General features: G+C 35.3%; 1 protein-coding gene across 2 annotated transcripts in view; it reads left to right on the forward strand.

Moving 5' to 3' along the window:
- Csmd3 (CUB and Sushi multiple domains 3) overlaps positions 1–27335 on the forward strand; it is a 952990-nt gene that overhangs the window by 898162 nt on the left and 27493 nt on the right. For both annotated transcript variants that reach the window (XM_026785886.1, XM_026785885.1), the window contains 11 exons: positions 657–842; positions 1402–1596; positions 3317–3490; positions 5383–5556; positions 9509–9682; positions 10788–10973; positions 11710–11883; positions 14449–14631; positions 16477–16653; positions 21087–21266; positions 22919–23092. In XM_026785886.1, coding sequence (XP_026641687.1) covers positions 657–842; positions 1402–1596; positions 3317–3490; positions 5383–5556; positions 9509–9682; positions 10788–10973; positions 11710–11883; positions 14449–14631; positions 16477–16653; positions 21087–21266; positions 22919–23092 — 1977 coding nt within the window. The remainder of the gene's footprint in view (positions 1–656; positions 843–1401; positions 1597–3316; positions 3491–5382; positions 5557–9508; positions 9683–10787; positions 10974–11709; positions 11884–14448; positions 14632–16476; positions 16654–21086; positions 21267–22918; positions 23093–27335) is intronic.

A 27335-nucleotide genomic window follows, 5' to 3' on the forward strand; every position in this document is an offset into this window, starting at 1 on the left:
AGTTCAAGAATTAAAAACTGAAATGAAGGCAAGGAAGAAAACACAAACTGAGGACCAGCTGGACATGGAAAATCTAGGTCAACGAGCAAAATCTACAGAAACAAGAATATTAATCTTTTGTTTTATTTCTAGACAACATAGAAATGAGAATTTCTGGTCTCCCAACATAATGTTTAATACTTATCGATTAGCACTATCAAATTAGGCAGTCTAAGTCAATGCTGTGCACTAAGCACTAACCACACCATAGATTTACCTGACTTGTATTCCCATATAGGCTTTATGAACACTAAAGCCAAAATAGATGAAGAAAAGCTGAGAGACCAAGACACAAACGTAGAATGGTATACAGAGCCACCAACTAAATTCTTATGATCAGTTTCACATAAATTATATAAAAATACAGTTCAGAAAAGATCTTTTGTGAATCTCTTTTTTTTTTTCTTTTTCGAGACAGGGTTTTTTCTGTAGCTTTGGAGACTGTCCTGGAACTACTTCTTGTAGAGATCCACCCGCCTCTGCTTCCAAAGTGCTGGGATCAAAGGCGTGTACCAGCACCACCTGACCTTAATTCCCCATGTTTGACAGTTAAAGATTTCATGAAGTCGTATTGCGTTTCCTTCTGCCATAATTGTGTATGTGTGTGTTTATTCTAGCAATTTCCTGTGGGATCCCCAAAGCCCCACCAAATGGGGGAATACTGACAACAGACTATTTGGTTGGAACCCGAGTTACCTACTTTTGCAATGATGGATACAGACTCTCATCCAAGGAACTCACCACAGCCACCTGCCAGTCGGATGGAACATGGAGTAATCATAACAAGACCCCTCGCTGTGTTGGTATGTATAGTTATAGAAATGTGTCAAAAGTATGTAGTTTGTATGCTATGACTTGAAACTCTGTGTACTGTTGACTTTTAAAAGCAAATCCCTGAAATGTCCTAAAATAAAGATTAGTTAGTAATCTTTTTCCTACTATAAAAGACTGAAGGACAGGAAACAGACATTTTACTCATGTTTAGAAATTCCAAAATATGTATAAATATCAAATGAGGTATTTTTGTTTTAGGTAATCAATTTTTATTTACTTTATAAAATGACATTTGTTAGTAAACTATATAGAGAGCTTTTAAAAAATATGTTTATTTTAGTAATGTTCTACTTCAGTAAATGAAGTTCTGAGTTTATTTTCAATAAACTAACCTCCAAGAGTTCCTGGGGAAATAGAAGTAATTAATGATTAGTGTGAAAAAATGAACAATTATTATTTTGTGGAGAGCAATAGAGAATGAACTAAAGCAATGGCAATGCAAAGGATTTAATACACTTTAGGTATTCGTAAGATGTCATGAGGTGGATATTTTGCTTTTTTAGCATCTGTATTCTTCCATCTGTGCAGTTGTTACTTGTCCAAGCATCAATTCCTTTACCTTGGAGCATGGAAGATGGAGAATTGTGAATGGATCACATTATGAATACAAAACCAAGGTGGTTTTCAGCTGTGACCCTGGTTATCATGGACTTGGTCCTGCTTCTATTGAATGCCTTCCTAATGGTACTTGGAGTTGGAGAACTGAAAGACCGTACTGCCAAAGTATGCCCTGCTTGTTTTCGAAGTTCTTTTTGGGGAGTGAATTTCTTGAATTATTTCTTTTTCAAAATATAGCCAACACAATCATTAGAACGACTGATTCTTTCTGCTGTATGAGTGCTCCTTTGAGACATGTTGCCCAGACTACCTTCAGAATCCTGGGGTCAAATGAGCCTTCAGAGTACCCGAACGGCAGGTGTAAATCATCAAAACTAGTAAACAATGTCATTAATTAATGTGGAATTCCTCTCTGTATGCAGCAAATATGTTTTACAACCATTGGTTAATAAAGACACTCCTTTGGCCTATGGCAGGGCAGAATATAGCCAGGCAGGAAATCCAAGCAGAGGTAGCAGAAGGCTGAGTATTTGGGTATGGGCAGCCAGGAAATGTAAGCGCAGTCCACATTTATAATTATTAAAATCATTCTTATTACACATTAAGGTTTACTCATTATGTTTACTAAATATATTGAATAAAATAACTGGTGAGGATGGAGGGGGGAGGACTTTGGACTTTCCACAGGGCAGGGAACCCTGACTGCTCTTCAGACTCGAGAGGGAGGGGGAGAGGAGTGGGGGGAGGGTGGGAGGAGGCGGAAATTTTTTTTCTCAATAAAAAAAATCTTAAAAAAAATAACTGGAGAGCTATTACTGAAAAAAATCTCATCACAGCAGCTATATTATATTCATAGTCATAGTGTACTGAACACTCGATGGGAAGTGCTTTAAGGTGTTTATATGTATTGAATTTATTCTTTTAAAAATGAAATTACATGATGAATTAACCATTTCAAACAACCCAAAGAGTCTGTAAATACAGAAATGATGTCTAGTTCAGGTCACCTAAAACCATCTGATTTCAGTAGCAGTGCTATATGATGTCTATTCTTTCTGATTCTCAATTTCTTGAATAAGTAAACTATTAACCCTGTTTTGTAAAGTTGTTGAGATGATGTCCTGATATATTTGATATACCATCTAGATTCAGACTTACATAAATCTAAAGTGCTATTTAATCAAACTGAGAATTATCAGTTCATTTGTATATATCTATTTTTAAGTAGTCAGGGTCTGATACATAAGCAAGAGAGACAGTTGAAATACTACCCAACTTCCTTTGCCTGTTTGTTATTTTGTACCAGAAGACACATTAGATTAAATCGTTTTTAACCTGAATCCAAAACAAATCTATTTCATAAAACACAGTACAGACATTGATATTTCATATATAAATAATTGGACAAATAAGAATATGATTTTTAATAAATTTAATATTACAGATAGTTAGCTATATTATATCTAGCTTATAAGTATCTGTAAATAACATTTCCTTTTAAGCATGTGTGTTTACAGTTTGCTTTCTAAATCTCTATGCTGGCATAGATTTTGCTTGTCCCCATGGCATAAGATAATAAGGTTAAGAAATAATAACAATAAAATAGATTTCTAGATGTTGTAATAGCTTCTACCTCACACACCTCTGCTCAATCTTCAAAGTTAAGGGGAGATTTAGATTAATTATACTCTCTCTCATCATAAACAATAAATATTGACTATATCATATCATTTTTCTCTTCTTTCACATTCAAATTTGATTTGAAAATGTCATTTTCATATTTAAGAGAATCATTTCAAAGTTAACTTAAAATATAAGCAGCATGTTATTTATTGGCAAGTGCATTTTAACCATACCTCATGTGTGTTTACTTACTGATTTGAAGTCATCTCCTGTGGAGAATTACCAACACCTCCGAACGGAAATAAGATTGGAACGCAAACTTCCTATGGCTCCACAGCCATCTTCACGTGTGATTTGGGATTCATGCTGGTGGGCTCTGCCGTGAGGGAATGTCTTTCCTCAGGTCTGTGGAGCGGATCAGAAACCAGATGTCTAGGTACGGGTTTTTAACTCTACCTTCCCTCCACACACAACCAGCACACACAACAGAAAACTGAACCTAGTCCCTGAAATGAGGTGGCCACTTTGATTCATTTAGGAAGGTTGCAAAACATCAGAAAAGGTTTAGTGCTAACAATGTCTCACGAGAGAAAACAGATAACTCTTAAAGTCAAACAGATAATGTTTCTAACAATAATCTCATGCTGTTACCGGGATACACGAATTCCATGATGAAAAGAAAAGAGTCGCAACTAATTACTGAAAATGCCTGAACATAGAAACTGGCTTATCAGCAGCCAATTCATTCTAAAGCATGGTCAATTTATACTCAACAATTTTGCTGATATTTTCAAAGTGATTTTATCTAATGATTATATTACTCAGTAGTATATATTTCTGTTTTCTATTTTCGGAAATTAGCTTATTTTCCTCTGTCTATTTTGTATGGTTCTATATTCTTGATTTTTAATTTTATTTTTAATTAAAATACTACAAATTTTTCTCTCACTTTGGTAACAAGTCCTATGGCATACATGCTATTCTCCCACTCTTTCTCAAATCTAGGGCCTCTTACTTAAGTTATTATTGTTACATAAACATCTAGATGGATATAAATATAATTTTCTGGGTCTATTTAATATTGATAGTATGTAGATATTTTTTATGGCTAGCAACATGGCATTGGATATTCATTTATAAGACTCATCCCTAAAGAAGACTAATACTTCTTCTCTTGGCAGTTGTTAATTAGTTATAGGTCTTCATCTAGGGTTGGGTCCTTGTGAGGTTTCCCTTATTCATGACAGCATGCGATATGATGGTATCACTTTAAGGTCATGTTGAGGCAGCCATTTTCTTGAGATTTCATAGGTGTAGCCTCCCTTCAGATACAGAACATAATCTCATAGCAAATTTCCAAATTCTTTATCTCTTACAATCATTCTGCCTCTTCTTCAATTTCCCTGAGTCTTGATTGTAAAGGTAGGGTTGTTGATGTATCACTGTGGCTCTGCACCCATAGTCAGCTCTTCTCTGGATTTTGATGTGTTTTGTCTTACAGTACTGATCTTTATCTGCTTCAAGAAGAAGCTTATTTGATGAGAGGCAATGGCTATACTTATCTGTGGGTATTATAAATGTTCAGAAAGCAGTTACGGATAGTCCAGCTTTAGAAAAGTTCCAGTAGTAGATCCTCCTCTAAAATGCAGAATCTCACTAGCCAGCAGTAGTGGCTCAGCCTGGAGGTTGGATCCATCCTTTTTATTTTCCTCTTCTCAAAGAAAAAGAATGTAGGTGCACTCCTTTAATCCCAGCACTCTGGAGGCAGAGGAAGGCGGATCTCTGGGAGTTCAAGGCCAGCCTGGTCTACAAGAGCTAGTTCCGGGACAGGCACCAAAGCTACAGAGAAACCCTGCCTCGAAAAACCAAAAAGAAAAAAGAAAAAGAAAGAAAAGAAAAAGAATGTAAAAAGTGTTAATAATATAGCATTTTACATTCTAAATAAAACACATAATCCAGGCTTGGATTATACTCACTTGATTGGATGTGAAGATGTTGTGTCAAAACCCCACTTCCTCAGAGACACACTGGGAGAGTTATACTAACATTTTTTTTTTCCTAAACACTGTTTTCTTCTTTATTCATCAATATTTTGCTTGTCATATATCCACTTCAGTATATGAAAATGTCTTGAAACTTCTTTTAGACCACTCCACTAGGCAATTGTTTATATTTCTAAATTTTTGATGTTTTCAGAATGTGTCCTAGTTACCTTTATGTTCTTTAATTCTGTATGAATTATTAAATATTTAGTGAATCTAATTATGGATATAAATAATAAATAAAATCCTCAGTTACATTATTAAAACATTATTTGACAAATTTCAGCGGGTCACTGTGGAATTCCAGAACTCATAGTGAATGGTCAAGTCATTGGAGAAAATTATGGATACAGAGACACGGTTGTGTATCAGTGTAATCCTGGCTTTCGTTTGATTGGCTCGTCAGTGAGGATATGTCAGCAGGATCACAATTGGTCTGGTCAGCTCCCATCCTGTGTGCGTAAGTAAGCATGGCAAAAGAAAGTAGAGACCTCCTGTATTCTGAAATAGTCAATGAATCGTCTTCACTAAACAAGATAATTTTTTACAGTATTTAGACGGCCTTGGAAATTAAATTTTATACTGTGTTCAGGTTCACTGCTATGCAAAAATCTCTCAGGATCATATAAAACTATATATAAGGATAATATTAAATTGTACATTCCTTATATTTTTCATGAAGACATAATTTAAGTTCAGAACCTCAGCGTTTGTTGAAAATATTTACAAGAAACATTTGTGTGAGTATGGCATACTCTCAGCACGTTTTTACCATAAGGTTTTCAAGTTGTTGACACCACTGTAACAATGTCAACACTCTCGTGATGTGAGACTACAAAGCTTTTTCTAGTGTAAATACTTCTGGTAAATGTGTTTAGTAATTAGGGTGCTAGAGCTCGCTCATCAAATAGAATACCGATGAATTGTAATTAGTGGAGGAAAAGCATCAGACATCATAGGCAGAGGCATTGTACCGATGTCAGATCCATTGCTAATTACATCCCTTAAGTCAAGTAATTTGCTCTTTCAGAACTACATTTAATAAACATTTGAAAGTGTTTATCATTATGGTTCCCTTTAGCTTCAGAAACCATCATATTCTCAAATATATCAATAGTATATATGTGAAGTTGGAATAATATGTTGTGATAAGTGATGAAAATAGTTCGATCAATATTAGAAAGTTTTTATAGCTATATTTAAAATATTTTACTACAAATATAAAACTGACTACATATTTTATTGGACATTTAAAAATTAGATTTGAATGAACACACTCAGCATTTCAATAAACGTTTTAATGGATTTATGTATGAAACTGTGCATTAAAGATATAAGGATGTTAGAAAGATAGTGCAGTGGTTAATAGCATTGGTTTCTCTTTTAGAGAACCAAGGTTTGATTTTCAGCACAAATATAGTACTTCACAACCAGAAACTCCAGATTCAGGCTCTCTCTCTTTTGTGGCCATTGCATGCATGTGGTACACAGGCAAATGTAAATATAAAACACCCTACATATAAAATATAAAATAAATAAATAAAAGGATTTTGATTTGTTTTAGATTTTATGTTAATTCCTTAAATAGTTACAGGTGTGCTTGGGAATTATCAGGAGTCTCTTCCTATACATGAAATATGAATTTGACTGTGACGATATCATTCATTTTTTTTATTATTGATGACAAAGCACAAGAACTTTAAGACAGAGGAAGAAAGGGGAGGCAGTCTGGGCATGGCTCACTCATGTGCAAAGGGAATGAGTTACTCTAAATCAGGAAGTAGAGAGCAGTGCACTGAAGGAGATTGGGCAGAAGTAGCTTTGAGGCTACCTGGGCTGAAGCACCGCGAATAAGATCAAAGTGTTCTTCTTTATCATTGTGTCATGGGTCCTCAACTGATACTTAAACTCTTGGGCTAGTGCTGTACCATTTAATCTGGAAATGCCTTAATACTGAGCAGAATTCAGAGTGTGTGTGTGTGTGTGTGTGTGTGTGTGCGTGTGCGCGTGCGCGTGTGTGTGTGTGTGTGTGTGTGTGTGTGTAAAGGATCCCACGTAGAGCAGGACTTTTCTGAAGTCTCATCTCTAGCAGGTGAGGGCTTAAGTCAGACGGCTTCTATGAGGCACAGCATGGAGTGATTGTTTGCTTCAAGTGTTCCTTTTTCAGCATTTCTCTCTCACGACCACCTGCGCCCTCCTCCCCCGTGAATTCTGTATCTGCCAAGGAAAACAGACCAATCCCCAGCACCGCTCCTTCCAAAGCAGGTTGCTGGAGATGAGCTTGACTCCAGAAACCACATTTTCTTCTCCATATTATTTCTGTCTTTGAAGTTTTTCGTATTTATTTTAAATGCTGCACAAAAATTAAAATTATAGCTTAGTAAGGATAATCGCATTACCTTTTCTTATTATCATTAATGCCCAGATGTACATGTGTGATATTGCGATCCATTTTACCTTTACCTACTTGTCCATATATTTTTAAATTTCTCCTAATAACTGCCATTTTCAATTAATTACATTAATATTTTAAGAATATTGTCTAGTAAGTGGCAGTATAGACATCAGCATCTTTCACTTGCAGCATCATAGGCTACGGACAATAGTTTTGCAAGCTTTAAAGAAAACATATGATTAATATGAGTTAAACAAAAGACTTATTTAATCAATTACTAATTTAAGTAATATTTATAAATTATATTATTCTCATTTTTTTTAAAAAATAACAGGTGTTTCATAGGAAATGTGTTTGAGTTTTGAGGTTTTGGTTAAGAAAGGAATAATAAACATTTAAACTCATCCTACATATAGACACATCACCACCACCACAGCTAGATAACTTAAATAGAGCAATATTTGTCTTGTGTTTGCCCTAGATTATTTTTTTCATTTTTCATCTAAATTCAAGCATGACCAAATAATGCCACTGCCTTTGTTTTTAAACGATTAGGACTATAAATGAGAAGAGGCCCTGAGGGGAGAAACTTTTTTTATTGATAATTTTAAGCAAGAATAAGATGCAGTCAAATTTCCAAGCGAGTAGGTTGACATTAACAATGTAGCTGAAGAGTAATTGCCCCTGGGTCATTTAGAAAGTACTAAAAACAGCTATAGTTTTTTTTTTTTTCTGTACCCAATTATGAAGCCTCATTCCTGGGGCTGGTCTGATTAACAGACTGAGCTGACACAGGAAAACACTTCCTAGAAGAGCAGGGTTTGGGAAAATACAACACCTCATAAAATTAATGAAAGAACCATAACATAAAAAGGATCCAAATAATTTTACTGAGCACATAATTTCAGAGTAAAGGTGTTAAATTATCAAATACTATCCAGTAAGACTGATTGACTTGAAGAATGGTAGCATTGTTTATTTCAAAACATGATTGACACTTCTAGATAAGCACCATGTACTGGTTCCTGTTGTCTACATTATCTTGTCTTGTTAAGACTCCAACACTTTTGTCTATTAACTTTTAATAATATTTTCTATATAATATCAAAATAACAATTTCAAAATTACATTGAAAAATGAATACAAGTATTGCATCCCTTAAAATTAACTATTAAAGTTACACTTTGTCAGTTGATCCTTACTGCAAGCATCTAGGGGTGAAAACGCATGTTATTATGTACAATTGTTTTTTGTATTTCAGTATGATTTCAGGATATACAAAAAAGAGAAACAACATCAAACAGCTATATAGAACAGAAGCAAGCATGGGATATATTAAACATATGTAAGGCTTTACTAAAACCTTCATAACTAAGTGGATTAAAAGATGTTTCATGGTTAAAAACGCTTAGAGAAACCCCGTCTCAAAAACAACAACAACAAAAAAAAAAACTAAACAAAACAAAACAAAACAAAAAATCCACGCTTGCTAGACAACCATAAAGAACTGAGCTCTGGTTCCTGCTCCCATGTAGATAGTAAGGTATAGTCTGGCTTGAGTTATGGGAAACCGAAGGATTGCTGGGACTCACAGCCTACCAGCCTTGTCAGAAGGTTTGAGCTGCAGAGATAAGAAAATGGCAGAGTAACAGAGGAGACCACCCAACACCCTTGTCCAGCTTCTATTCATATACCTGCACACACATGTGCAAATACATGCACATGAATCTCTCTCTCTCTCTCTCTCTCTCTCTCTCTCTCTCTCTCTCTCTCTCTCTCACACACACACACACACACACACACAGCAGTCTCTAAAAACACACACAATATTATAATCTTATAGTTTGTTTACCTCAATATATTTTACTGATTCTCTATATCTTTATTAGTAAAAAATACTTTGTGTGTATCCATATAGTAAGTGATTTTTTTTTACTGTGAATCTAAGAAAGATAATCGTCATGTGATAATTGATATGCTTTACTGTTTTTCTCCTCTCCTCTCCCCAATGATTTAGCTGTCAGCTGTGGTCACCCGGGTAGTCCAATTTACGGAAGAACAAGTGGAAACGGGTTCAACTTTAATGATGTGGTAACATTCTCTTGCAATGTTGGGTATATCATGCAAGGGCCAACAAAGGCACAGTGCCAGGCCAACAGGCAGTGGAGCCATCCCCCACCTCTGTGCAAAGGTAACCAGATCACCACATTCCTTCTAGGGGCATGCAGCACTATCTGTATTAGGTGATAAATCTGAACAGCTCAGGCAGAACAGTAGCGGATTATTAACTAATAAAACAAAAGGCTTGAATATTGGTGTCCTCTCATTTCATGTTTTTAATTGTTAAATTTTTCAATTTTATTTTCATCTATTTACTTATAATTCTTTTAAAATAATAATTACATTATTTCTGCCCTTTACTTTCCTTACTTCAGAGCCTTCCATAGCCCCTTCTACATCCTCCCTTCAGTCCCAATGTGTAGGGATCTATTCCTTATGCACAAATAAGTAACTACACCCTGCAGAAGCTGATCTAGATGCTTGTGTATCTGGCTTATTACTGTATCACTTTATATTGCTTAACCAATTTAAGGTTCGTCCCAAGAAAGACTGCTCCCTCTTATCGCAGTTATTAGTTCCCTGTAGTTCTTTACATGGAAATGGACCCCCATGACATTTCTCCCTGTCCTCAGTTCTATGTCTAGAATTACAAGACTTTCTTTCTGCTTAATATTATTAAGCTGCAGCTATTTCTAAGGGCATACATACAGTACTCAAGATCATTTTAAATTCCTTTTCTTTTCAAGAGCACTGAAATGTGCTTTTCAAATTTATGGACTTCGTACTTTTGCAAAATGCCCTAGATTCCCATGGTATTTGCATAAGTTCTTTTTGTTGCTTACCAGATAGTAACAGATTAAAAGAGTCTTCTTTAGTAAATTCTTTTGTAAATGAAATATGATAAAGTTCATTTTGTGAAAAATAATAATATACCACCACTTTCTCTTTGGTATTCTTAAAAATAGCTTAGGTGGGATGTTCTTTAGTCCACATTTACCATAATTCTTATGAATTACTATGATCCTTAAAATTGTTGAAATTTTTCCTACGCTTCTACCTACACAAATTTCAGACAATTATTTCAGTGGTTCATGGATTAACTAAATTTCTGGAATATGTGGTTTATTTAATTGAATTTACATCAGAAACTAAGTTTTTAAAAATTTCAACAGAGTTGCATCTAGTTATAATTATATTATTCTCAAGCTAACTTTTTTATTTTTTCACTTATTTAGTGGTCAACTGTTCTGATCCTGGGATTCCAGCCAATTCCAAAAGAGAAAGCAAAATAGAGCATGGGAATTTCACCTATGGCACTGTGGTTTTCTATGACTGTAACCCAGGATACTTTCTGTTTGGCTCTTCAGTTTTGATATGTCAGCCAAATGGACAATGGGACAAACCTTTGCCAGAATGCATCAGTAAGTAGATAATAGGAATTGTTCCTATGAAACACTGTCATGTAAATAATATTGACAGTTATTGCCAACCTGTATTCAAAACTATACACCTGAAGAAATTATATTGACTGAATTAAATAGTTTCAAAATTACACATCTACATATTTTGCAGATTCTTTGTCTAATTGTTTTTTATAATATCAATTTTTACTAAAATATATAGTTTTCTATAATATCCTATGATATTATTGCTCTTGTGTATGTTTTCTAGAGTCTTTGAGATCTTGAGATATGTCCATCAAAATTACACATCTACATATTTTGCAGATTCTTTGTCTAATTGTTTTTTATAATATCAATTTTTACTAAAATATATAGTTTTCTATAATATCCTATGATATTATTGCTCTTGTGTATGTTTTCTAGAGTCTTTGAGATCTTGAGATATGTCCATCTGAAAGTTATCACTAATCTTTTGACATTGCAATATAATGCTGCCATCTAGAAAGTTTACAGTTGAGAACTGAAAATTTTAAAATAAATAAATAAAATATCAGAATGTTTTAACTATATTTCTGATTTTGTATTCATCTATAGTCATTCCTTATGTTGGTCATATGTGATCTTCAGACTGCTGAATGGAAATGGCTTTAATATGTTTGAATAGAAATTTTACTTTTATTTTGTAAACAAGGTGATTTGGGTGGTTCGATAGGAGATATAAAAAAATTTTATATTCAATAATTATGTATTGTAGTGATTGATTGTGGACACCCTGGCATTCCCCCTAATGCAGTCCTGTCTGGAGAGAAGTATACTTTTGGGTCAACCGTTCACTATTCCTGCACAGGAAAGCGCTCTCTTCTAGGCCAGGCTTCCCGGACTTGCCAGTTAAATGGACATTGGAGTGGCTCTCAGCCTCATTGTTCAGGTACCGCTGGGAAATAGAGTGGTGTGCGTCATAAATTATTTTATGATTACTAATCCAGAGAGTGTTCTCTAAGGACTCCAGCGTTTCTCAGAAAAATTTTGAGTGAAAGCTGAACTCATTCTTTAGGATACTTGTAAAGTACTGGAAATTGACCGGCAAAGGATGGCTGAGTCTGCAGAGTAGTGGTCCTCAGCCTTCCTAATGCTGTGGCCCTGTAACTGTTCCTCACATTGTGGTGACCCCAACCATAAAACTATTTTCATTGCTACTTCATAAATATAATTTTGCAACTGTTAGGATACACAATTTAAATATCTGATATGCAAGATATCTGATATGTGAACCCATGAGAGGGTTCATTGATCCCAAAGGGTCACAACCTACAGGTTGAGAACCTCTGCTCTAGATAATAAATTCCACGTATATATTTTGGATTGTGCTGTACCCCATGAAAACAATTATGTAGTATTAGAACATGTTTCTCTATGGATTCATAAAGGTTGTTCAACTTGCTATGATAAAGTAGACATTTTATTTTAGTACAAATCATTTGTTTTGCCTAGAAGAAAAATTTATATGATTAATTTTTATCAGAATTCAATTATCTTACTTCCTAAACAATGATTACTTAATGGAAAATTTTTTAAAAATTCCTAAACACTTTTAATTGAAATAACTTAATAAATCTTAGGAAAGCAATTTATTAATACTAATGTTATTTATTATGGATATCATCTATATTAACTACTTATAGCTATTGAAGTTATATTTAAATTAATGTATATGAAACTGCTATTTTATTAATAACCAGTAGACAGAGTATTTAATGGATTTTACTATGATTTATATCCTATTTGTTTTCTTTAGAAATTTATAAACTTTAGATATCGAATAGATCTCTCATTGATACTATTTATGTTCATCCACTAACTATATATGATGCTATTTTTCTAGACTTCTCAAAATTTACATATTTACCTTTTTCTATAATTTTTACTTTATAGAGATCGGACATGCAAGTTATTATTATTAGTTTTGCACTGCTTTCCCTTTATAAGTGAAAAGGTGAAATAATTGCACTCACATCTTCTAAACACTGGCATTTCTCTGCACAGTGATTTTTTGGCACTTCGAATCTAACCTACCAATCAGTGTAATTTTATAAGTGCCTTCCATGAAAAATGGTCTTATTTTAAGTTACTGATAATAAATAAATTCCCAGAAGACCAACTGTACATATAAACATCCCCCTCCCTATGTATGTAGTATATTAAAAGCCTAAAACCAAATTGAAGAATAAACTATTGCATATGTCTAAACAGTGAATAATGTCCTGAAAATGTGTGTAGTGATTAGCATAACGTCACATGTAAAAGAGAAATTGTGAGGAAAGTTTCTACAGAGAACATGTCAGAACATGTCAGAAAGTGTATCCGCCCCCGTCTGTGCTCTATGCGCTACAATTCAGTTTGCGAGCTTCGGGCAAGAGGCTGGAGGTTGAAATACATAAACACACACAGAGACAGACAGACACACGGACGTCTAATCACTGGTACAAAGCCCTTCTTTAATAGTGCCATGGAGGCTTAAATACCCAGCAGTCAATGGCCAACAGGTGAAAATCCCATCCTCTGATCCTCTAGGCAAGGCACAGCTTTTAGTAACTCCAATTAAAAGGCTCTAGCAGGAAGAGCAGCTAAAGGCCAGGACTCCAATTGGTCCCAACAAGTGAGAAAACAGTAACCTTTAAAGCAAAGCACAAGGTCCTAGTGATGAGAACGATGAGGGACACTCTGTTGCAAAGTTAATACCAAGCTTCTACCTCAGGATTATTCAGAGATTTACTTCCTGCGTTTTCACACATGAAAAAATGCAGTTGGTTGCTATCTTGTTGCTGACAGTCATTGGAAGAGGAAATTTAAAAAGGGACCATTTTCAATGAATAGAAATAATTCTGTTACGAGGTTTACTCGAATCTAGCATACTGTAGTTCCAGAATAACAACTGAAAACGCAGCAATAATTAGGTGATTCAGAGAAAGAATTCTGTGTTTAATTTTTATGAATGAGGCCTGGCGGTGGTGGCGCACGCCTTTAATCCCAGCACTCGGGAGGCAGAGGCAGGCAGATCTCTGTGAGTTCGAGGCCAGCCTGGTCTACAAGAGCTAGTTCCAGGACAGGAACCAAAAAAGCTACGAAACCCTGTCTCGAAAATCAAAAAAAAAAAAAAATGTTTAACTTTTATGAATGAATTGTTGAATCCATAGTTTCGTCATTTATAAATTCCCCATAAGTTCCATTACTAGCTAGATTCTAAAAACATTAAAGAAATATCCATAATCTTTTAAAATTTGATCTACAAATCTCCAATAAGAAAAATAACTTGATACTCAGGTATCATTTTTTTATTTGTGTTTTCTCTTCGTGTGACTCACGTGAAATACATTTCTATGCAGTTAAGTTATGTGAAAACAGCACTCACAAAAGTAATGTCTATCAATTGGCCAAATTTGTGAATTTAATAAATGCATATCATAATAAATTAATTTCCATTTTCTGCATGCAGGTGATACTACTGGTACATGTGGGGACCCAGGCACTCCTGGTCATGGCTCTAGACAGGAAAGTGACTTCAGAACTAAAAGTACTGTACGCTTTGCTTGCGATTCTGGATATATCCTTTATGGTTCAGAAGAAAGAACTTGTTTATCCAATGGCAGCTGGACTGGGAGACAGCCAGAGTGCAAAGGTAATCTCAAATTGGAGTTAGCTCTCCTAAGAGTGCTACTCGTAATGCTGTCTGATTATAAACTATATTGAACTAAAGAATTAATAAAATATATATCTGATTGTGCGCATGAGGACATTTCCAGTGACTGAATTAGATCAGGAAGGCTCTGGCCCCCATAATGGTATCATTAAAACCACCAACAAATTACAATTTTAGAAGAATATTGGGAGGTGGTATGATTATGGAAGATGGGCTTTGTTTTAAGAACTAGGTGGCTAGGTGCATGTTTTTGAAGGGTGAATATGGTTTCCAGTCTTCCTCTCTCCTTCCTTGTCACTTCAAAGTGAGACTCTTTGCTCTGCCAGCTCTACCCACTGTCACGATGCTCTCATTTGTCACAGCCTTCTATGGTGGGGTCATCTGGCTATATGCTACAACTTCTGACCCTGTGAGCCAAAACAAATCCTATACCCTTTAAGCTGGGTACATTTTCACAACAATGAAAGACTGACCAGTATGACATTCCAATTAAATCTGTATTCAAAATCACCTGGGTACTATTACTATATTATTACATTACTATATTAGTATAGTAATATTACTATAATTTTAGATCCTCATCTTAAAGCAGTATCTTATTGACACTGTTCTGACAGAGAATTATGAATGATAATAATTATATCGAAACATGTTTGGTCATTCATTTAAAACCAGTATGCCTTTTTCCGTCATATTGGGTTGCTTTATCTAGCTTTGGTATGCGTGTTTGTTCCTAATTATACTGTAACATGTTATGTGTGTTTAGAGTTGATGTCCCTTGAAGGCCTGCTCTTTTCTGAAGGAAGATGGAGGAGCAGTAGAATTGCAGAGGGGATGTGTGTGGGAGAGCTTGAAAGAGTAGAGGGAGGGGAAACTGGTTGGGACCTAGTGTCTGCTCATATTGTGAGTAAAGGAGCAATCAACACGGCTGAACAAGTATCAGGTGGTAGGGTGTTAAGTTTCTTGGCCTATGATGAGGAGTAGTATACCTAGGTGTTACAGTATGTTTTTTTCATTCGCTTATTAGTCTTTAAGACAATGCAAATTTGTGATTCTTTATTGAAAACATGATTCACTTTCTTTTCTATTTACTTTGTTCTTTTTATGTGCTCAATTGCCTAAAGAAAGGACTATAGCAATGGAAATGTTATATATTCATGCAAAATGTGCACAGATGTGTACAATATTTATATTTTGTAAATAAGTAAATAAATTAATAAATATATAAAACAGCTGCTCTCACAAAATGCAAATATAATGAATCTATTGCATACTATTCTTGTTATTAATTGTCTAAACTTTTATGAACTGGTTTTAAGGCAAAAGAAAGACTTCATGGTATATGAAGGCCACCCTCTTTAAATGGTTAATTTTCTTTGCAAGAGTTGTACTAAAACGACTAACTCTACTAACAGTTTTTTAAAAATAATTTATTTATTTTTATTTTATATACATTGGTGTTTTGCCTGCAAGTATGTCTGTGCACAGGAATCAGATCCTTTGGAATAGGAGTTGCAGACAGCTACGAGCTGTCGTGTGAGTACTTGGAATTGAAACTGGGCCCTCTGGAAGAGCAGCCAATGCTCTTAGCCTCTGAGTCATCAATTTTTAAAACTTATTTCATTGGAAAGCTAGTAAGTAAGACAATAAAATTAGCATAAAATGATCTTGAATTTAAACTATATAGGAAGATATTTCTCTGCAAAGTTTGAAGAACGTTATTATTTCCTTGGATAATTTTAAGGAAATACTAGTCCTTAACTGCTTGTGAAAGGATTTCCTTTTGATTACTTTTGAACATGCTCCTAAACTTTTGTTTTACAGCTGTGCAATGTGGCAACCCAGGAACAACAGCAAATGGGAAAGTCTTTCGAATTGATGGGACAACGTTTTCCAGTTCTGTCATCTATTCCTGCGCAGAAGGCTACATCCTTTCTGGACCCTCTGTAAGACAGTGTACTGCCAACGGAACATGGTCTGGAAGTTTGCCCAACTGTACAAGTAAATCTTTTCTTAACATTCCAAAAGTTTCATTCAAGAGAAAACATATAAAGTTGTCTTCAGGTTTCAGCTAAATGTTACCTCTTTGAGATTAAAAGATTATGTACGTTTATGATTTAGTGATCGCAAAAACTGGTAGTTTCACCAAGGTACTATGTTGGCTGGATGAGGAAAGAGAAAATCAGTCATATTTTATATAATTTAATAAACTTTATGAATAGTTATTAAACATGAGCTTCTAAGAATAAAACTGCAATATATACAAAAAATTAAAATGGTACAGACTGAGTACGTCATACCAAGGAACATAAATGTAGTTACATATACACTTAGGCATGTGAAAACACATCCATGTTAAAAGAAAACACATATTCTTGTAAAAATAGTGTATCTCAAAGAGAACAAGGAGATGCAGGAGATTTATAAGGATAGAAAGGGGGGGGGAAATTGAATTCTCAAAAATGAACAAAAAAAATACTTATGTTAAATGGAAGTTATTAATGTCTCTGTACCTTCTTAAGTATACCATATGTGTGTATAACTAGTTCCTGGAGCCCATAGTGCATACTGTATACATGGGCTTTGGAAAAAAAGAGTTTGTGTTAGGTTTCAGGTTAAAAAAAAAAAAAAAAGAAGCAAATCCAGAAGGTGGTGGTGCATGCCTTTAATCATTTACTGGTTTGCTTATAAGATTTTTTTTCTTATTCTTGCTGTCTTTTTTTTCCTCTTTTTTATGAACTAAAATTTCTACTATCAAAATGACCAATGCTCAGTGTTTTGCATCTGGCAAGTCTTATTCAATTGAGACAAAGACAGTACATTTAATAGATAAAGTTGAGTCATAAGAATTCTAAGGCTTTTAATTCCCAACATTCAGCATGATAATTAGGCTTTTACTGGCTCCTTGGCACCTACCCAGAATAATGAAACCTTTCAGATTTTTTTTCATTTTTTAGGAGATAGTTCTAAATACAGGGCTGATCTCAAAAGAGAGAACTAGGTAATGAATAATAATTAAAAATGAGACTGAGTGAATGGATATCAAGATTTGATGTAATTCCTACACAGGAGAAGGTGCTATGTCTGAGTAATATTGTTCTTGACCTTGGACTGTTTCACTTTCTGGGAAGATAGTTTTGGTGGTCACACTACAAAGTGAGGCTTGCTTTGGAAGAAAGCATGTAATTACTAGAGATAACAAGGAACAAAACTACCACCCTAGTCAGGAAGTATCTATACTAAAACATTAAGAGTGCCAATGGTTGAACAAGCCTCTGTTGCTGAGATTTCAAAAGAAAACTGGCGTTCTAATTGGGAGATTATAGAAGTTTATAACCATTATCAGACTGATGTTTTCGCTACCCTCTCCTTAATATCATTTTGTTGCTACAGTAGTGTTATTTTCCTGTATTGGCAAAGTATTTATGTATTTGATATCTCAACAGACATGCTCTTTAGTGTACTGTCTGTAATAATGAGCAAAGAATAGCTCAAAAGCTAGTTTGGTTATATAAAATAGACTGAATGTATATCTGAATAAGAGGATATAAAATATTAAAATAAACCACTAGAGCCTGTGGGTGAAACATGCACAATATTCATTATAAAATCCATTAGAATGAGTTACATTTTACCTATGGAACATGTCTTATTTTATTTTAAAGTATATACTTATATGTTTACAAAAGATGTTAATCTGTAAATGAATTTTTAGTGGCAAACATTGACTAAACTACTACAATTATACCTTATTTGTGGTGTAGAGATCATGTATTTTAGATTTATTATAAATAGTACCAAATGACATTAACTACTTATAAAGGAGTAAGACTAATTCCACAAAACAAATTGAAAAGTTTAAACCAATGGGACTTTGTTGGATTTCTGTTTAAACTGACAATTCAATTACTCTTTCACAAATTCATTAGCATATTTATCCCAGAAGCAAATATTTAATCTCTCATGGAGATGTACACGTTCTACTAATCTCTGAGAATATAAGAACATAGAAATATCAGTCCTGTTGCATGTGGATATTTAAAGATTTGGGTTGTTTTTGAAGATTTTCAAGAGAAAACCCACAACATTTATCATGGCCTATTGATGTCTCCAATTTTAGGGTAAAGCCATAAACTGATCTATGGTTTTGCCCACAAAGGCCAAAGTCTCCTTTGGTAGCTGCAAACAAGCTGGCAGAGAATGAATTAACTTGCCAAGCAGATGCTATTTACAAAGCCTGTTGCTATTGGAAACTGACTCTTCTCTTGGCCTTTGCTTCATTAGGAAGTCACCAGACAACCTCTTCTGACGTTTCCATTGTCAGATGTTCATTAATGCTACTGCCATTGTGTGCTCAGCCCCTGCTCAGTACCAGCGAAGCAAACGCGCTGTCTTCTTGACTGGTGGTTGCATCACAGCTCATGTGGCCTTGTAACCCCATGGTTGCTCCATCTAGCCGAAATTCTAATTCAGTCTGCAAAAGAACCTGTCCAGAAAACAAGACTTAGGGGATATTTCTTTTAATATCCTTCTCCCTAAAAATCTTGATGAAACCATAAAATAACCTAAAGAAACACAATAAAAAATTTAAAGTGTTTAGGCATTTTTATATGGTGGTAAATTTGGAAGCTTTAAAAATCAGTATTTTGTTTGTTTGCTTTTTCCTGAATTGTGTCTTGTGTTATCTCTACTTCTCAGCTGTTCCATGTATTTCTGAAAGTCTTTGGTAACAGTTTAAATGACTTAATATTTTACATTCATTTTCTATTCAGACAACTAGACCAAGACCTCACTGCAATCAATATAAGGCCTATGTTGAATAAAGATTCTGTAGTAGAGTTCAGTCCTTGTTGATGGCCATCAGAGTTTCTGATCTGGTTATTTTTGTCTTTTGTAACTGAAGCCCATGGGTTAATTGGTATGAGCTGAGAACTATTGGCCTTCTTTCTTTGTTTGTTTTACTTTGTTTTGTTTTTTCAAGACAGGGTTTGTCTGTAGTTTTGGAGCCTGTCCCTGAACTAGCTCTTGTAGACTTGGTTGGCCTCAAATTTACAAAGATCCACCTGCCTCTGCCTCCTGAGTGCTGGGATTAAAGGCCTGTGTCACCACCTCCCAGGTGAGGGCTATTATCTTTGACCCATAACCTAGGCAGTGGTCTGGTCATTGAGATCGTCACAACCTTATGTCCCTCGCTCTATCTGGGTTTCCTGTGTCCATGTCTATTGTAATGCCAGTATAAGAATTGGTTGATGAGGTCCACGTCCTCACTACAGTAGTCTCCATTTTCCTTCTGAAAGTCAGTGCAAATGAGGAAAGTCTAAATAGCATATTAATAAAGTTCATGATACAGTAAAGCAATGACTCTCTCCTAGACTTCAACACTAGCGAGTCCCCTAGGTATACGTTAAGGCTGTTAGTTTGGTGTCTTTGTGGGACTCTTAACAGTGGGAACTGGCAAATTTCTGACTCCTTTCCCACTCTTGGGATTATTTTCTTCCTATTGGGTGGCCTTCTCCAGCCTCAGTAGGAGGGCTTTTATCGTCCAGGGCCTTGTGTTCTCTTGTTTGGATGTCATCCCTTGAATGCCTGCTGTTTCTAAAGACGAAACAGGGGAAGCAGTCTGCAGTAGATGGGGGTTTGGGGGAGCTGGGAGGAATGCAGCGAGAAGAATCTGTGGTCTGGATGCATTGTATAAAAAATAAAATGAATCAAAAACCTTGGATACGCAAGACCATTTTCATAATACCCTTGGCACATTCATTCTATAATAGAGACTGCAAATTCTTAAAGGTAGCCTAGGTTGATAACGAGCTGTTTGATATGAGGCCACACCACAAAGAGGAAAACTGTTATCAGATGTTTTTAAAATCTGTTTTTAATTGAGCAATTTTTAAAAAAATTAAAGCAGATTTTTATGTAATGTATCCATGTATGCATACCTGGGGATGCAAAAACATTCAGTACCGGGTGTGTACATTAGGAACAATGTGGAGGAATCAGCTCTCTTCTTCCAACATGTGGGTGCTGTAAGCAGAATTCAGGTCACCAGGCTTGATGACGAAGACTTTCACCTGCTGGGCCACCTTGCCTGTCCCACTTTCCAGTTTCTTAATGTAGTTTCTGCATGATCACACAGTGCAAGTTGGAAAGTGCTTCCTGAAGCCGTTTCCTATAACGCAATGGCATCTTAACCAAGATTCTTGTTGAGGTGTAAGTGACATGTCTGGACAACCTGCCCAGCATCTGTAATGATGATTCCTGAAGACAATTAAGACCCGCCAATATGTTCTTTAAATATGTTTAGGTTTTATGGCTAAAAACAAGTATGGTAGCTCTTTTCCCTGCATATATGTTAAGCAAATCTTATGATTACTACTTGATGTCAACTACAGGCCGTGCTAACCCTCTGCCCCCTTCTCATTTGGCACTAATAGTCATCAGCTGTGGAGACCCAGGCATCCCAGCCAACGGACTGAGATATGGAGATGATTTTGTGGTTGGGCAAAACGTTTCTTACATGTGCCAGCCAGGTTATACCATGGAGCTAAATGGTTCCAGCGTCAGGATGTGTACAACCAATGGCACGTGGAGTGGACTTATGCCAACGTGTAGAGGTATGAAAATACTTCTGTCAACATTGCAAATAATCATTACATAGTTCTCTTTTTAATAGCAAAGTTCATATATATTTAAGTATATACTTATTCTACTCCATTTTTTAAAATATTTTTATTTATTTATTATGTATACAATATTCTGTCTGTGTGTATGCCTGCAGGCCAGAAGAGGGCACCAGACCCCATTACAGATGGTTGTGAGCCACCACATGGTTGCTGGGAATTGAACTCAGAACCTTTGGAAGAGCAGGCAATGCTCTTAACCTCTGAGCCATCTCTCCAGCCCCTACTCCATTTTTTTTTTCTGATACCAAAGTGTGGGGTATTTTATTTTAAAGTCCTAGTGTAACATGCAAATGTTTTAAAGTAGTATTTTTTTTATTAAACTTATATTTTATTGTGAGTAGTGACAATGAACTGTAGCTCAGCAAGAGAACAAAGCACAGGATTGGTATATGTTAACTACTGATGCTTATACCAGTGGGTGGATTTTTGTAAAAGGATGTAACTTGAACAAGTTTGTAACTTTAATCTGTAGAGAGATTTGAAACCACCTTTTCCAGATGGTAAAAGAAAATGTTAATTTGGTGAAGCTAATGTGAATAATGGTATTTTAATACTTACATTAAAGAAAACTTTAATTATGTCAGATAATGGCTAGTTTTCTGATAGCTTTACTTTTAATAATTGATGTTCCCTATTCATTCATCCCTTATGTATAAGAGTTGATCCCTTAATATATACATAACATATTTTCACAAATATAATAATTCCAATGATTTTTTTAATATTTTACATTTTCTGAGTAAAATTCCAGATAGTTTAATTTTATTGCCTACATATCATATTAATCTATTTAATCTATATGCAGTTTATTATAGTGATCCATAGATGTGTTTACTTCAAAAGTTATTTTCTAGCTCATTTACATGTATAATAAAAATTAAAATTTTAGAAAACTCACAATTTTGTTTATCCCTGTTGTTAACCATCATAACAGAGCTTTCTCATTTTTGTGCTTAGAAATATGTTACCTCTTTTTTTTCTCTCATGTCTGACAGTTTCCAACATGACTCTTCCCCAAGGGTAACACAAGTTAAGCAAATTATAATTTGAAATTAATTATATATTTACAAATATGATAATAGGCTTTTAAATAGGAATGTGCATGTTTTCAGAATGAATACTGAATACTGTAGTCAGACACACAGCTTGTCTGTATTTGAAAACAAATGCTGTAAAACTGCTTCTAAATCCCCCAGTTAACACACTGAATTGAAATCTAGCCTTGCCATCCAGCTCATCAGCCTCACAAGGTCCTAGGGAAATAATTTTATATAAGACACAGGACTGCCATCAGTTGTGGTATACCAGACAGAAGGTCGGGTGACCTCTCCCTTCATTTTCAGAAAGCTTGCTATTTTGTAAAAGAACTGGGAGCCATTATGCTGCCAAAAGCAAGCATCCTCCTCCACGGTTTCATTTTCGAGATCTTTCAGGAAGACTAATAGGAGGATAAAGCATGCCACACCGTATTGTCCTCCAAAAGGTTAAATAGCACATATGCAGCTCTTAATGATATTTATTTATTTATTTCACACTGAGGGTATTTCAACAGCTGTGTCTAATTACTTTTAATGTAATTGCAGCTGTTACCTGCTCAGCTCCTCCCCAGATCTCTAATGGAAGGCTGGAAGGAACAAATTTCGACTGGGGCTTCAGTATTAGCTACATCTGTTCTGCAGGCTATGAGCTGTCCTTCCCTGCAGTTCTGACCTGCGTAGGCAATGGTACCTGGAGTGGTGAGGTTCCACAGTGCTTACGTAAGTAGAAAAATTCTTATAACGACCGTGTTTTAAAGTCACATTTGCTGCTTAAATCTTTCAAATTTGCTAGACTGTCCCCAAAGAGGTTAAGCCCCATACAAATACATAATTAATATTTAAATTTAAGAAGTCAGTTTTCATTAATGTAGCTACTTTTCCTTTATTCTAGTCATTATATTCTTTACAGTTCAGCTAAAAATATTTCAGTGAATGAGCTTTATTTCAATAAATTCTTTTCCTAAATTATTCTTGTTTTTTAAAAATTCCTTTAAGGTAGAAACCATTTCAAGAAATATTACTGCAGGGTGATGGTGGCGCACGCCTTTAATCCCAGCACTCGGGAGGCAGAGGCAGGTGGATCTCTGTGAGTTCAAGGCCAGCCTGGTCTACAAGAGCTAGTTCCAGGACAGGAACCAAAAGCTACAGAGAAACCCTGTCTCAAAAAATCCCCCCCCCCCAAAAAAAAGGAAAAGAAATATTACTAACCAGATTAAGATTCTAATTATATTTATTGTTGTGTTCTGTTAGACATGGACTTGTACAGCATTGAAAAGAGACCCATCTAGGTAATATTATTTCTAGATTTCTGCAGTGTTAATAAAAGATGCTTTAGTCCCTGGAACTCATTTTACAATGAGGCTAATATTGGAAAACACCAATGTTTTAACATAGCTTAAAGATACTCCTAAACAGAATTAAAGAGTCTTACAAAGATGAGTTTATCTGTTTTGTTTTTGTTTGTGTGTGTGTGTGTGTGTGTGTGTGTGAATGAAAATTTTCTGTGGAAGAGTTTACTAGCCTGGGAAGGTGCCACTTGGTGAGCACCAACCCACAAGCATGAATGAGTTTCTAGAATTGATCCTCAGGATGAAATAGAAAGACAGAGAGAAAGGAGAGAAGAGGAAAGGAGAGGAGAGGAAAGGAGGGGAGGGGAGGGGAGGGGAGGGGAGGGTAGGAGAGGAGAGAAGAGGCAAGGGGGGAAGACTTTGATTTAGTGATTTTTTTTTATCAAAACAAGAAGGAGGAGGACAAAGAAGAGGAAGAAAGAGAAGGGAAAAACTGCTTATAAACTCACATTTAATTATTAACTATACAAATCTTACAGGGCTAACTTTGTTCCAATTATTTTCCACGTGTCCTTTCAACTTCCTGTTACACAGCACTTCAGTGAGTGTGTGCAGCCTAAACATTTTCACAGATGACACCTAAGCTCATAGAGGGAAACAAGCTTGTTAGAACAGTGAGTGATTCTGCCATTGTTGAAGGACCCAGCTAGTTTTTATGTAGCTTGAGATCACACAGCTAGCAAACAATACAGTGTGAACTAAAGTTCAGGTAATGCCATGTTATTTGAAATGCATATTCATTAAAAACCACACACAAAGACTTAAATATCCTTCCTTTGAGCTATTTTTCTCATAGTCCTAATTGCCTTTCTACATGTAACCTTCGATCTTTACTGATTAATTTTGACAATTGTTCATTTGCTTCCTCCCAATATGGATTGCAAGCATCTGGAGATGAGTGTTTTTCAGTGTGTCTACACTAGATGCCTAAAAACACAGAATAACGCTTGTCTTAGTAAATAAAAAACATGCTGAGTGGATTTATCTAATTAATCTTGGATATCCTGTATTATTGTAAAGTTGGCCTCTTTACTGGTTATTGTAGAAAATTAAAATTCATCAGTGTTACTAAATTTGAATTTCTTACGAAGGAGTGGCTGTCATCTCATCTACATTAATATCTAAAATCCAAGCAGCTCAGTACACAAGGGAGTTTTTTTTCTTTGTATAAATTATTTGAGGTGGGGAAATCTATTTTAACTTGGATCTATAGTGATAGGAAGATCAACCTTTAATCTGGGCAACACCTTCTGCTGGCAACCTTTTTCAAAGACTGAAGAAGGAAACTTGCCTTCTCTTGACTGTTTGCTCTCACTGCTATCAAGTTCATTCCTTTATTGGCACTCTTTCCAACTTCTTTGGGATTCTGATGCATGCTGAAGACCAGGTTAGAATCCATCCTTGAACGGAACAAACTACTGGATTATTTCATCTTCTGTTGATAAATAGCTATGGTATTCCTAGCTTGATCACAGTTTGTAAGACATTCTAGTAAATATGCCCTAAATGGTTGTCCAATACAAAGTGGTCAGATCTAAATGTTTGCATACAATAACACTAAAGAAACTTAGAATATTACACACACACACACACACACACACACACACACACACACACACATGCATTTTGTGATAGCTATCTTTGGTTGTCAACTTGACTATATCTGTAATAAATGAAAACCTAAGTGACTGGGTACATCTCTCTGGGACCTTTTCTTAAATCACTTGATGTGGTAGCACCCAATTTTAATCAAAATCTTTTAAGATGTAATGATAAATACTTATTGTAGGCCCCACCGTCTGATGGCAGTTTATATATACAAGGGCATGGACGAAGAAGCTTTCTCTTTTTGTTTGATTGCTTTCACTCTTGCTGGCAAGTCTCCTTCTATATTGGCATTAGAACCCACTTCTTCATGATTCTAATGTATATTGAAGAACAACTGAGATATCCAGCTTTGTGAACTGAACAACTATTGTATATTTGGACCTTCATTAGTATACAGCCATTGTTTTATTACCTGGACCACAGCTTGTAAACCATTACAATAAATACCTCATATATATTATATAAGTTAATTAGTATATATAGTTAATACTTAAAGTCTGTTCTTCTAGAGAACTATGACTAATACCTAAATCTAGCCTCTTTTCTCTTACTTATTTTACCAATTCATTGAAGATTGGTAGTGCAATTATTAAGATATTTGTGTATATAGGCATACATGAGAGTGGCCCTACCAATAGTCAATTTTGAGTCAGTAAGACATGCTATACCACACTTTTGAAATATTGCCTATTGACTATTCTGGGGCCTCTGCAGTCATAGCATCAGTACTGAGCCTTCTCAGAAAAGTATTAATGTTTGAAGGATAGTTCCAAACCTATTGTGACAGAGAGGCTTCTGGTTATAATTCTGTGGGTCTCAAAACCAATCAACCCACAAATCTACAAACATAAACATGAAAGTAGGAAAGATCTGAGACTGTAGTTAATTGGTGTAAGAGGGAGATTAGAGAGGGTGGAGGTTACAGTACTAAGGAAATACTTTATGCCTATTTTAAAATTTCAAAGAATAAATAAAATAAATGGTGTTAAAATAAATAGGCAATAAAACAAAATAATAAAAATTACTTACCCACAAGTAAAAAAAATGAAGATATGAAATTAGATGAATAAATGAAGTCAAATAACAAATAAAAATATTTAAGCATCACAAATACAGTACATTAAAAATCCTGTTGAATATGTCTGTAACATAAAAGAGTCAGAAGGCAAAGACAATTTCTATTCTATCTATTCTATCTATCTATCTATCTATCTATCTATCTATCTATCTATCTATCTATCTATCATCTATCTATCTATCTATCATCTATCTATCTATCAACTATTTATCTATCCTAATCTCTTATATTACATCACAGCTGCAGCTTCCCAACCTCTTCTCCTCCTAGTCTCTCCCATCCACTTCCCTTCTTCCCCAGATCCATTCTTCCTTCATCGTTTCCCTTCAGAAAAAAAAAAAAAACAGTCTTTCCAGGAATATCAACCAAACATGAAATGATAAATTACATTAAGATTAAGCACACACCTAGTATTTACCATTAGGCACCTACTACATATAGAGACTGAATGGTACAAGTAGGAGGAAAAGGGTCCCCAAAACAGACAAAATATTCAGAGACAGTCCCTGCTCACACTATTGGGAGTCCCTCAAGAACAACAATCTACACAACCATAACTTATATGTGAAGGACCTCGGTCAGACCCATACCAACTCCCTGCTCGTGGCTCTAGTCTGTGAATCCCTATGAGTCCAGCTCAGTTGATTCTGTGAGCCTTCTTCTTGTGGTGTCCATGACCCTTTGGGCTCCTACACTCCTTCCTTTACCTTGTCCATGGGATTTCCTGTCAATGCCTAACGTTAGGCAGTGGGTCTCTGCTTTTGCTTCCCTCAGTTGCTGGATGAAGCCACTCTGGTGGCAAGTATGCTAGGCCCCTGGCCAACGAATACAACAGAATATTGTTAGGAATTATTTCATTGCTTTTTTTTTTCTTTTCTAGTTGTGTTTGATTTTATCCTAGTCTGGTTCCTCGCCCTTTAAAAGTATA

The sequence above is a fragment of the Microtus ochrogaster genome, linkage group LG3 (assembly GCF_000317375.1).
Source record: "Microtus ochrogaster isolate Prairie Vole_2 linkage group LG3, MicOch1.0, whole genome shotgun sequence".
NCBI classification, from domain to species: domain Eukaryota; kingdom Metazoa; phylum Chordata; class Mammalia; order Rodentia; family Cricetidae; genus Microtus; species Microtus ochrogaster.